This window comes from Astyanax mexicanus, chromosome 25, assembly GCF_023375975.1.
Source record: "Astyanax mexicanus isolate ESR-SI-001 chromosome 25, AstMex3_surface, whole genome shotgun sequence".
NCBI classification, from domain to species: Eukaryota; Metazoa; Chordata; class Actinopteri; order Characiformes; family Acestrorhamphidae; genus Astyanax; species Astyanax mexicanus.
Window position 1 is genome coordinate 24,583,079 of NC_064432.1, and position 14,038 is coordinate 24,597,116.

General features: G+C 37.3%; 1 protein-coding gene across 1 annotated transcript in view; it reads left to right on the plus strand.

The window, feature by feature from the left end:
* The window catches only part of lmbrd1 (LMBR1 domain containing 1), a 145,736-nt gene that overhangs the window by 39,838 nt on the left and 91,860 nt on the right, over nt 1–14,038 (plus strand). Inside the window, exons 4-5 of the mRNA XM_022681564.2 lie at nt 7,681–7,778; nt 10,098–10,165. Of these exons, the coding sequence (XP_022537285.2) occupies nt 7,681–7,778; nt 10,098–10,165 (166 nt within the window). The remainder of the gene's footprint in view (nt 1–7,680; nt 7,779–10,097; nt 10,166–14,038) is intronic.

The window sequence follows — 14,038 nt, forward strand, 5'->3', positions numbered from 1 at the left end:
TGTCTTTGGTGGTTGCTAAGTTGTCACTGTGGTATACGTGTGGTTTGCAATGTTGTTTCTAAGTGGTTGCTTAGTTGTTGCTACAGTATCTGTGTTGATTGCAATGTTGTTTCTAAGTAATTGCTAGGTGGTTGCTAAGGTGTTCCTATCAAATCAATTGTGGTTGCTATCTAGTTTTTAACTGGGTGCAAGGCGGTTGCTAATATGTTGCTATGGTATCCGTAGTAGTTGCAATGTTATTTCTTAGTGGTTGCTATGGTGTCTGTGGTGGTTGCTATGTTGTTTCTAAGTGGTTCCAAGGTGGTTGCTAATGTGTTACTAGGTGGTTGCTAAGGTGTTGGTATGGTATCCACGTTGGTTGCAGTGTTGTTTCTAAGTGGTTGCTAAGGTGTTGGGGAAAGCGGAAAAACTGTTTCACTGCATTTTGTTTTACTGTTTTCCACATTTTTTACTGCATTTGCCGAAGTATTGAAGGTCCTTATACAGCTCCACTTAAAAATGATGAGTTTCTTTGATTTTACTAAATTGAAAATGTCTGGAATCTAATCAAGAGGAAGATGGATGATCACAAACCATCAAACCACCAAACTGAACTGCTTGAATTTTTGCACCAGGAGTAAAGCGGCATAAAGTTATCCAAAAGCAGTGTGTAAGACTGGTGGAGGAGATCATGATGCCAAGATGCATGAAATTAAATCTGTGATTAAAAAACAGGGTTATTCCACCAAATATTGATTTCTGAACTCTTAAAACTAACTTTGTAATTATGAACTTTTTTGTTTTCTTTGCATTATTTGAGGTCCGAAAGCTCTGCATCTTTTTTTGTTATTTCAGTCATTTCTCATTTTCTGTAAATAAATGCTCTAAATGACAATATTTTTATTTGGAATTTGGGAGAAATGTTGTCTGTAGTTTATAGAATAAAACAACAATGTTCATTTTACTCAAACATAAACCTATAAATAGCAAAATCAGAGAAACTGATTCAGAAACTGAAGTGGTTTCTTATTTTTTTCCAGAGCTGTATATGGCAACAATATAAAATATTGATTTAATCCACCTTTTTTCTACTTCTTCTTGCTGAACAGCCTGAAGCTGTTGCTAAGTTGCAGTGCTAACAGTAAAAGTCTCTGTGTTCAGATTGAAGGAAACACATTGCAGGTGTATTTTATCGATATCGATGCTCTTTCGTGCGCTCAGGTTTTGTGTGAACAGGTTCTCTCGGAGGCCGGTTTCTCAGTCTGGTGAAATGTGATTGTACAGTAGGGAGGAATGGAGCCTCTGGGGAAGCACAGCTTTATTACAGCAGCTCAGGTTGACGGTAAGCAGCTGTGATTCCTCTGTAGAGCTTCTGCTTTGAAACGGGGTTGAAGTGAATGTGTTGTAACAGCGTCTGTGTTTCCGGCGGCTGTGCTGTGCTTTTGTTCTGCAGTCTAACAGGGGAAAGAGCGTTCTGTGGAGCTTCCAAACTGATTATGGAACTTCTAACAATAGAGACGCTCGTTTTCTGGTGCTTTATTGAAGGAAAGTGTTTAAAAATGAAGGTGATTTAAAGGGATATTTAAAAGAGATGCAATAAAAGTAATACTTTTGCTTCCAGTAAAAAACATGTACTGTATGTAATGGAGGTGAAGTTGTAAAAATACAATATCAATTAAAAATATATATTTATACTCCAACATTTCAATTAGAGACAAGGGTTTTTATGGAAACACTTTACAACTGGATTGCAGTTCCCGCAGAAACTGCAAGTGTGATTGCAATGCTGACACATGTGTGGTTGCTAAGGTGTTGCTAGGTGGTTGCTGTGGTGTCTGTGGTGGTTGCTAAGGTGTCGCTATGGTGTCCGTGGTGGTTGCAAGGTGGTTGCTAAGGTGTTGCTAATGGTATCGGTGGTTGTTGCGATGTTGTTTCTAAGTGGCTGCTAGGTGGTTGCTAAGGTTTTGCTATGATATCCATGGTAGTTGCTATGTTGTTTCTAAGTGGCTGGAAGGTGTGTGCTAAGGTGTTGCTATGTTGTTTCTAAGTGGTTGCAAGGTGTGTGCAAAAGTGTTGCTCGGTGGTTGCTAAGGTGTTGCTTTGCTGTCTGTGGTGGTTGCTATGGTGTTGCTATGGTATCTGTGGTGGTTGCAATGTTGTTTCTTAGTGGTTGCTAGGTTGTTGCTAAGGTGTTTCTATGGTGTATGATGAAATAATTAATTAACCCAAGTTAAAACATTATTAATTATAAAAATTTTAACTCATGTCTCAATTAATTATTGATTAACTGCATTTTCAACATTCTTAAGCATTAGAATGTAGTGATGTTTAGTAATACCTTAACTAGTGTCAATTAATATTAAGTTAAGACATTACTTAACTATTTAAAACCAGAGTTGGTTTTCATTAAAATGGCAAAAATTGGGCTTAATATAAATCCATCCCTGCTTTTCAGGCATGCAGCACATTATATATTGGGAAAAAAAATATTTGCTTAAAATTCAGGCTAATAAAATAACGTAAAAAACTAAATTAAATGTTTTAGTTTGAGAAACACCAGTTTAGTTTGCTTGTTGAAAACCGCAGACAGTACACAGAAGACTTCGTCTGAGGGATGGATCTATACCTACTGTCTGTGTTAAGCCAGCAAATGAGGGAGATGTAAGAACATTCAAATATTGAGATTTGTGCTTTTAGCACTAGCTAAGAGTAACGTGTGGTAAAGGCTCAGCATAAACATGGGGCGTGGCCATTAACAGCTTGTTTGCATAAAAGTGACAGAGCACTTATAAACGGCTCATTCTGAAAGAGTGGACTGAAACTGGTAGAAATAGAACTGGAGAGATCTTTATCTTTGTGTGTATAGATCATATACCTTTTTTTAACTGTTTAAAACTGGTCTAATATGTCTTCTTTTATGAAGTTGAGATGATAAAACATGATAAAACTTTGAATATTGTGGGTTTATTCTGTCTGCAGTCAAATAAAAGTCATGGTAAATGTAAGAAACTGTATATTAGCATTAATTTTAGGTTGTAAAATAATATTTGAGCGTTTTCGGCTGCTGTGATATCAGTGATATGTTCTGGCTCGTCACCTCCTGACATCTGTCAATCAATTTTTTCGCGCAATTTCCGACGTTTGCATCATGATATCGTTATTCCTCATCAGCGTCAGCCTTCACCTCCGGCTCCTGCAAATGGATACACACCCTAATCCCGAGTTATCAACCGCCGGAGTGATTCTTTTGTCTGAAAATCGAATTCATTTGTGTAAAATAGCTTCTAATCAGGGTTCCAGGCCACAGAGGCCTTTCATCACCATCCTTGACACCGAGTGAACCCTCGTCTCTGATCTGGGAAGATTGGAGATGACGTCGGTGTGTAATTCACACGGTGAAGGTGATCCATCCTTAAGGTTCCAGCGGTGAAAAAAGAAACTAATCATCTGAATCGTTTAAGCACGTGCACCGTTTTCGCTTCTATAGCTCACCATTATCACTAGACGAGGTGGGAAGGTGATTCTTACCAAGAACATCTAAGAAAGATTGAGATATTAGAATAAAAAAAGTATTTGCACAGCTGACCTTCGCACTCAAATGACCTTGAGTAACATCCCATTCTTATTTTTAATTACAGCGACACCAGCTTTATCTCTTCTAGGAAGGCTTTCCACCAACGTCGCTGACTAAACTGTTCACGCAAAAAGTTGGGAGCATAAAATTGTCCAAAATCTCTTGATCTGCTGAAGCATTAAGAGTTCTTTTCAAGCTTAACAAATGAAAAACAGCCCTGCACATAATCCCCCCTCCGCCAAACTTTACACTTTGCCACAATGCAGTCAGAGTAGTGCTAGAAGTTGTAGAAGTAGTAGTAGTAGTGTTTCTAAATGGTTGCTAGGTGGTTGCTAAGGTGTTGCTTTGGTATCTGCGGTGGTTGCTATGTTGTTTCAAAATGGTTGCTATGTTGTTTCTAAATGGTTGCTAGGTGGTTGCTAAGGTGTCGCTAAGGTATCCATGGTGGTTGCTATGTTGTTACTAAGTACTTGCTAAGGTGTTACTTTGTGGTTGCTGAGGTGTTGCTATGGTGTCTGCTGATTGCTAAGCTGTTGCTTAGTTTAAGCCCAACTAATGAAAAACAACCCTGCACATAATGGTTGCTATGTTGTTTCTAAATGGTTGCTATGTTGTTTCTAAATGGTTGCTAGGTGGTTGCTAAGGTGTCGCTAAGGTATCCATGGTGGTTGCTATGTTGTTACTAAGTACTTGCTAAGGTGTTACTTTGTGGTTGCTGAGGTGTTGCTATGGTGTCTGCTGATTGCTAAGCTGTTGCTTAGTTTAAGCCCAACTAATGAAAAACAACCCTGCACATAATGGTTGCTATGTTGTTTCTAAATGGTTGCTAGGTGGTTGCTAAGGTGTTGCTAGCTGGTTGCTAAGGTCCTGCTGTGGTATCCATGTTGGTTGTAAAGTTGTTTCTAAGTGGAAATGACCCTGCACATGACCCCCCCCCAAACTTTACACTTGGCACAGTGCACTCAGAGTAGTAGTAGTAGTAGTAGTAGTACCGGTTAACCCTTTACTTCTAAAACAGCTTCAATTCTTCTGGGAAGACTTTTAACAAGGTTTAGGAGTGTGTTTATGGACTTTACCCTCTGAACAATGCAGACAGAGTAGTAGTAGAAGTACCGTTCCAACTTTTAGAGCTGCTACAACTTCAACTTTTCAGGTTCTTCCACACCAAACTCGCTGACTAAACTGTTTACGCAAAAAGTTGAAAGTTGAGTTCCTTTCATTAGAACTAAGGGTCCAAGCCCAACTCCTGAAAAACAACAACTCCTGCACATAATCCCCCCTCCACCAAACTTTACACTTTGAACAATGCAGTCAGAGCAGAAGTAGAAGTAGTAGAAGTACTGTTCTCTTGGCAATCACCAAACTCATTCATCCATCGTATTGCCAGACGGAGAAGCGTGATTGGTCACTCCTGAGAACACCATCTCAACTGCTGTTGAATCCAACATTTGCATTGTGTAACCCATTCCACTAAGCTCTCCAAGTTCTGCTGTTTCTTAAGCTAATCTGAAGGCCTAATGAAGTTTCTATGCATAAAATCTGTGACAGTAAATGAAATTCAGGTTCAGCTGTAGCCAGTCTTTTAAATCCACGGTATAAATCCTTCACCTGGATCCTGGATCTCTCAGGCTTTGCTTTCTGAAGCTCAGGTCAAACAGAAATAAAGGGTTACTGTAAAGTGCAGGCTGTCAGACTGTGACCTGGATCTGCAGGTATCTCGGTGAAATTGTCCCAGTGAAAATGTCATGTTGTGTTTGGGTGAATCACGATATATAGTCTGGCGCTTCCATTTCTGAGCTTTTAATATTTAATAGGACCTGGAAACATGAAATCTCAGCCCTGTAAAAAGGTTGAACTACAGCTCAAGCATTGAAAACAGTGTCCTTATATGGATTTGTCTTTTTTCAGGAATGCAGCGAATATTTATTGAATATACTAAAATTATTTAGAAGAAAATGGAAAAAAATGAAAAATTATTATAATAATACTTTAGACTTGTTTATTTTTAGTCTAACGTTGTGCTATATTGTGGCATTCTAATTTTTTTGTGGTTTTGTAAAATTCTAAAGCAAACTAATCAGTGTTGCAGAGCTTGTTGGTTGTGAGTTTATGAGGTTGTGTTTGGTCTTTAACCAAATGTTTAATTTTGTTTAGTTTTAAACCCAATTTGTTTTCATATATTCTATTCATATTTGGGAACCATCATTATTTGGCAACCGAAATTTAAGGAAAACCTTAAAACTCCTTCCTGCTTCCTTTGTTTCAAAATAAAAGCCCTCAGCAGAGATTTGTCGTTGCTTAAATTTGTGACTGTTCGTAAAGTGAAAAAAAAAAACAGTGGTGGCAAAATGTATGTAGCGCAAAAAATGATGTATTGTAATTTGTTGGTAGCTATAAAGTTAAGAAATGTTAACAGAGATGTTAACAAGTTTTCTACATTCAACATTCAATAAATATCTTTAATTGCCTTTTTTTTAAACAAACTAAATTGATTTCTATTTAGACTGTTTAATTTTAGCAATTAATGGAAACCTTAGAAAAACTTTTTGGTCTTTAGACAAATGTTTCATTTACATTTTTTTGAGTTGTGTTTTTTTTTCTCCTTTTTTTGAGTGTTGTTTTGGTCAGTTTTAGTTCAAATTCTTTCTTAATTTTTCCTTTTTTCTTTTTATTAATTCTTTACATACATTTTAATCATGTTATAATAGAACATTTTCACTCAATAATTCACTTTAATAGCAAAATTAATAAATATTAATAAATAATAATAATGATAAAATAACATATTTTATACGAAGCAAGAAAAAAAACATGTAAATCCTGTAATCCAGAATCCAGTTTAAAGAATGATTTCTGTTTCTTCCTGTGAGGCTGTAAGTTTGTGAGGTTGTAGGACTATGACATTTACATTTATGGTATTTAGCAGACGCCCTTATCCAGAGCGACTTACAACAGTGCTTCAAAGTTACTTAAGATATCCAAAGCTAGTTTGTAGACTAGGATCAAGAGATACATAGAGCTTAATCATGTTAAGAACCCTAGGAACCTTTTTTTTTTTTTTTTTTTTTTAGTTTAGGAACTCTTTAAAAAGATGTGTCTTCAGTCGACGTTTGAAGACCGTGAGTGACTCTGCTGTTCTGACATCCAGTGGAAGTTCATTCCACCACCTTGCTGCAGCACAGAGAAGAGTCTGGATGTCTGTTTTCTGTGTGTTTTGAGTGATGGAGGTTCGAGCCGAGCCGTACTGGAAGCTCTAAGAGCTCTTGGTGCAGATCTGGCTTTGACCATCAGCGCCATCAGGTATGAAGGTGCTGGTCCGTTTTTTGCCTTGTAGGCCAGCGTCAGGGTTTTGAATCGGATGCGGGCGGCAACAGGAAGCCAGTGGAGGGAACGCAGCAAAGGAGTCACATGACTGAACTTCGGAAGATTGAAGACGAGTCGTGCTGAGGTTGTGGAGTTATGGGGTTTCGTTTGGTCTTTAGCCAAATATATCTTTTCTATCAATTTTGTTTAGTTTTGAGTTTTCGGCCCATCTCTCTTTTTATTCGTTCTATTTATTCATTTTGTAATCCTATTAAAAGATGAATGCACTGTAGTGTATTCAATTTTCACTTTTCTGAAATAGACCGCAAACAGGAAATAAATAAATAAGGTATTTTAACGAAGCAGAAATCTCTCGAAAAACAATTAACATGTAAATCCTTTGATGCTGCAGATTTAATTATTTTTTCTTTTTTAAGGCGTGATGAATCCTCAGCTCTGCTGATCTATTATTATCTTCTGTTCAGACCTTTCAGTAAACAGACTAATCAATACGGCAGAGGAGTCCGATTGACCTTCGACCTTTCATATGTTCTGATCAATAGTTCTGCTGTTTCGTTTGTAGCTGCTCCTGTTTTATCATCATCACTGCTGCTGCTGCTGCTGCTGCTGCTGTTGGGCCTCAGTTTAATGAAGTCTTTAACCAGTGAGGACACACACACAATGATCAGCCATATCATTATGAACATCTCCGTGCTGTGTGTGATGGATCAGATACAGCAGGGCTGAGATCCACCTATTGTTTTATTTATTGTTTTGTTACACTGGATTGATAAGTAACTCTTTTATCTTCTCGTTTTTTTCAGCTCTGTATTCACTCATCCTCTTCTGCGTCTTCTTCTGGATTCCCTTCGTCTACTTCTTCTACGAGGAGAAGGACGAGGAGAACGGCAGCAGATGTTCGGTAAGGATTTTTTTTTATAACTTTATTTCTAATTTTTCCCAATTTTCTCCCCAATTTACACGGCCAATTACCCAACCCACTCATTAGGACTCCCCCCATCACTAGTGATGCCCCAACACACCAGGAGGCTGAAGACTAGCACACGCCTCCTCCGATACATGTGAAGCCGACCTAGTTCTGATACATCAGCTCACAGATGCCCTGTGCTGTGGACATCACCCTAGGAGTGATGTAGGGGGAGAGAGCGCCATCTACCCATCTGCCAATTTATCAGCGTTCAGGATCTGCTTAGGCAGCGGTGTCAAATTAGCGTAGAAAATTAACCAAGAAGACAACTTTCATAAAACGTCCCGTTATTATTTTCACCTTAGATTAGCTAACAGTTGCCAAATCAACCAATCTTAATTGACTTAATGGTGGTCCATTTGTTTTGCTGTACATAAATATATATGTGGACTGATAATTCTGGTTCAAATATTTTCAAATAGTTTAGAATATAATATTTTAATATATAATAATCACGCTAACGCATGTGAATAATTTGGAATCAGTAACACTTTATTATATGTTTTTTTTTATGCAAGTTTGGCATCAAGTTTGACCCCAACTCACCCTAATCTAACCCCGCCCAATGCTTGGATTTTTTTTTTTGTTCTGCATTGGTTCTGGATCGCTTGTGGTGAAAATGTGATCTGATCTCGATCTGACTCAGCTATCAAATCTGCTTCTTTTTAATTGAGCTAAACTGTTGATAAAGCACAATTTAATCTGATATATTAGCCTGATAAAGATAATCTCTGCTGCTGCTGCTGCTCCATGCTGTATGTGCAGCGTTCACTGCTCATCCCATTAAAAAAAACACTGTGTTTAAAAGCTTTCAGTTTTAAAGCAGCTTCACACTGCTATATATATATATATATAGACACACTGAAACACAGAATCTTCTCACTATATTTACGTTTTTGCAGCTCTGACCAATCAAAAACGAGAGACAATGTGCTCACGTGGTTTGTTTAGGTTTATGCCTGTGTGAAACCAAACCAAACAGAGGGAGAAACGCTCCAAATAAACAAAATTATAGTACAGTCGCTTGCCTTTTAGCATATACAGGTGTAGACCTTCCCAAGCTTCCCTGTATTTTGAGTATACTAAAATAAAAATGAATAAGCCTGTTTGCATGTATGAAAGTGTAGGACACAACTTCTTTAGGTATATTTAGAGAAATGCAAAATATATAACAAACATACAAACCAAATTTCCCAGCCCTCCTCTGTTCTGGCTGCGGCTGCGTATCTATCAGCACTGGTTGTATTGATTAGCAGCAGCGCAGTTTAATCAGTAACACCCCCTCACTGCAGTTTAACGCTGCGTTTACATGCAATTTATCTGCAGACCTCCGTCTCAAACAGGTGATTTCTGCTAAATATATTTGCAATTTTTACTAACCTTACGGCTGATTTAGAGCAAGCTGCGTATTGATTTCCTATTCCACCTTTAATAGTTCTTCTTCTTTAATAGCTGTTTTCTGTTTCAGCTGCTGTAAACAAAGGTGAAAACCCATATATTTATATATATATATATATATACGTAGCACATGCTTCTTATTTTACCTTACTTTTTATACTTTATTTAATATTTGATTACATGATTAATCTTGCGTAGTTACGTTTCTTTTATTAAAATATATGTTTTTGAACATGGGTATAATCAATATTGGCCCCTGTAATAGCAATATTTATGTGCAACCTTTTCCTATGATGTTGCTAAGTGGTTGCTAGGGGTTGCTAAGCTGTGATAACCGTGGTGGTTGCTATGGTCCTGCTAAGTGGTTCCTAGGTGGTTGTGTTCTGATTATTTATACAAGAACACTAGTAACACCCAACCAACCACACAAAACACCCTAGCAACCGCCTGGTACAGCCATGCAGCTTTCTAGCAATAGTTTTAACTTTCTATCAACCATATTAAACAATATTTTTTTTAATTAGTTTTATGTAGAGACTAAGGAATCTGTACTGTAAGTCTATATACAAGTAAAAATAAACTAAAATATAATAATATTGACTACATCACTGATCGATACAACGTAATCATAATCATAATATAATCAATATATATATATAAATATAAAATCACCTAATAATATAATCAGTATAATCCAAATTATACTGTATTAGTTGCAGTAGATCTAGCTATATAGAAAGTTTATTTACAGATACTCACAGATAAATTGAATTATTAATGCATTATAGTAATACATTTATAATTATAAATTATATTAATTAATAAATGATTGCTAATATTTATTTTTTATTTCAGCAAGCCAAAAACGCTCTGAAGTACACAGTTGGATTTGTCATCGTCTGTGCTGCGCTGCTGCTGATTGGGTGAGTAATTACCTGCCACAGTTCTGAAGATTTGCATCTGCCACACCTGCTACACCTGCTACACCTGCTACACCTACAGCAGCCACATCTAACACACCTTCTACATCTTCCACACCTGATTTATTCATTTTATTTATGCGCAATATATCAAAAAGAGATCAAAAGGAGCATAAATAAGATAATAATAAAAACTAATAATTACTAGAACTAGAAACTAGAAAAGTTCCTTTCCTGAAGGACAACGCAGGTTGGATGCGCAGCTAAAATCCACTAAGTGGTTCTATGGTGTTGCTAAAGAGTTTCTAGGTGGGGACTAGGGGTGTTGTTGTGGTATCCCTGGTGGTTGCTATGGTGTTACAAAGTGTTGCTAGGTGGTTGCCTCCAAGCTCATTGGGTTATATATTCAGTGGTTTGTCTGGTAAACATTCCTGTATAAATGAATTCGATTTGGTTTGGTTGCTGATGTGTTGCTGGGTGGTTGATAGGGTGTTGCTCTCGTATCTGTGGTGGCTGCCATGGTGTAGTTAAGTTGTTAGTTGGTTGCTAATGTGGTGCTAAGTGTTTACTATGTTGTTGCTGATGTGTTACTAGGTGGTTCCTAAAGTGTTGGTATGGTATCCGTGGTGGTTGCTATGGTGGAGCTTGCTGCGTTTTATTTTCAGATTTTGTCTGATAAACAGTCCTGTATAAATGAATTTGATTTGGTTTGGTTGCTAATGTGTTGCTCTGGTGTCTGTGGTGGTTGCTTTGGTGTTGTTAAGTGGTTGTTAGGTAGTTGCTAAGGTGTTGTTAAGTGGTTGCTATGGTGCTGCTAAGGGGTTGCAATGTGGTTGTTAATGTGTTGCTAGTTGGATGCTATGGTATCCCAGGTGGTTGCTAAGGTGTTGTTTTATCTGTAGTTTTAAGTAACAGCATGCTTGTCCCTACACCATTAGCCCCTCCCACTGAACGGTTGCTCTGCAGGTGGTTATAAAGTTTCGGAGTGATGAATATACACTTTTTTTATGGCTGTATTTTGAAAATCTGATATAATTTTAGATGCCCTTGTTTTTATCCTTGTTTGGGCTTGGGATCTATTTGTCCTGAGAAGCTTGTCTTCTACTGCTGACCCATATCAGAGGAGAAAAGTCACCTTCTGATATTTTAGGGTTTTATAATAAATATTGTGATATTTAAAAATATTCTGAAGGAGGCTGGCCTGGAATAAAGACTAAGAGCTGTGTGGGTTGGCAAGAACTTTTATGATACAGGTGTTACAATTCATAGCATTGCGATATATTGCGATACTGTAAGTCAGGCGATATATATTTTGATTGCTAAAATAAAAAATTTGAAACCATTTTATATTATACAAATTAACTACTATATTTATAAACTCTAAGTAAAAGAAAAGTTTGCTGTATTTAGTCAGAACAGTGGGATCTAATAACACACTATCTATCTAGTGGGTGGGGTTTAAAGACAATACAAAATGAACCACTTCTGACACCAATTTTTACTAATCGAACCAATGATTCAAAATCAACACTGTGTTTTTGATAATCGATACAGTATTCTTTGAGTTTCTTTGAGTTTCTTTGATTTTACCGAATTGAAAACCTCTGGACTATAATCAAGATGGATGAAGTTATCCAAAAGCAGTGTGTAAGACTGGTGGAGGAGAAAATGATGCCAAGATGCATGATTAAAACTGTGATTAAAAACTATCAGGGCTATTCCAACAAATATTGATTTCTGAACTCTTAAAACTCTTTATGAATATAAACTTGTTTTTTCTTTGCGTTATTTGAGGTCTGAAAGTTCTGCATCTTTGTTTTTTGTTATTTCAGACATTTCTCATTTTCTGCAAATAAATGCTCTAAATGACGATATTTCTATTTGGAATTTGGGAGAAATGTCGTCCGTAGTTTATAGAATAAAACAACAATGTTCATTTTGCTCAAACATAAACCTATAAATAGTAAAATCTGATATTTATTTTATATAAACCAGCGTAAATATATATATATATATATACATATAGCATTATAGCAGCAGTACTACAGCAGCACGTCTCGCGGGTCTTTATTTAACTGTGGGCGAGAGCGACGGCTGCATTACTGTGTTACAGTGAGTGAAGATGTTCTGCATGTACAGATCTGATACACCCACAGGCCGTGTGTTTCCGTGGCTGTGGGGTCAGAGCAGATCCGTGGGAATGTTCATCTCAGACTACAAACACTGAAACACACTGAGAAACATTCATACTAACTCTCTCCCACCTCCATCCCTCAACAGCAGATCTCCAGATACAGAAACTACAGCTTCTCTACGCTACAACTTTCACAATGTGGCATTATTACAACTATTATTAATAATTATATTATGTATTCTGTCCCTTTTGACATTTCATATCGTATTTATCAGATTTTTATTACATAGAAATCATATTTTTCAGCTTAATCACTTTTTAAATCACATAATTTATATATATAAAAAAAAGCGTCCATCAGTGCTCTCAAAACCATTAGATTCAATTGATTCAATTGACCATCATAGAGGGGGCGCCAAATCAAAGCAAAATAAAGCCAAATAAATTACCTCTCAGGAGAAACAGCCAATCACCATCTACATGGAACCAGTGACTAGAATTTTCCAACTGAAAACAGCATGTTTTTTCACATTATTTACAGGGGGAACACACCTCCCCAACAAAATAGCCTTATAAAATATTATTTGTATGTAAAATAACATCAGATTTTATTATAGAAAATTCTCTTACTATCACAGCATCCACAATAAAGCACTGAACCGCTGATAAAATGTATAATCACTCATATAGTGAGGAACAGCAGCAGGAGCTCCTCATATAAAGTGCTGTTCTCATTTTGAGCTGTGTCAGTATGCTTTTTCTTTGGTCGCCCAGCACTATAATCAAGAGACAAACCTATTTGTCATTTTTTGTAACAATAATTTGGCTACTTGGAAAAAATATATTTCGGGTTAAAAAGCAATATATAAACCCAACTAAAGCTGGAACAAGTCCAGTGTTTCGGGTTTTCTCCAGAGAACTCTATGAAAGTAATCCATCCAGAGAGAACAGAGAAGGTTTCTATACGTCTCATTTCTGAGTAAATAACTGCTCTTTACTCTTGTTTTTCTATTGTACTCAGATAAAATCACTCATACAGTGAGGAACAGCAGCAGGAGCTCCTCATATAAAGTGCTGTTCTCATTTTGAGCTGTGTCAGTATCCTTTTTCTTTGGTAGCCCTGCTCTATAACCAAAAGACAAACCTATTTGTCGTTTGTTGTAACCATATTTTGGCTACTTGGAGAAAATATATTTCATGTTAAAAAGCAATATATAAACCCAACTCAAGCTGGAACAAGTCCAGTGTTTCGGGTTCTCTCCAGAGAACTCTATGAAAGTAATCCATCCAGAGAGAACAGAGAAGGTTGAAAGAGGTCAAGCCTCAATTTGAGAGCCCCAACCTCGGCCGGGACGACAAAAGCAGCATTCGCTTTCGGACCGGCGCCGGACAAATGAACAGCTGCGAGCGCGGAGAACCTGTATCTCCGGCCTCCAGCAGAAAAGCAGGGGAAAGCTATCATGTCCTCGTACATCAAGGGAGCCTCACAACAATCCCGCCAGTAGAAAAGGCCAATCAGGCAGCTCCAGAGGGGGAAAACAGACACCAAATTGCTTCTGTTGGACGAACCGTCCGGACTCTGGAATTAAACTCCTGTATTTTCAGAGTCTCATATCTCTATCCCATACGTGCACTGTTTAATAGTGTAAAGAACTTTAAATTGCAAGAAAGGATTCCATTATGTTAAAGCCATTTATGCTCCATGGGGCACCAACTGGGTAAATCTGGGGTTAAACGAGGCA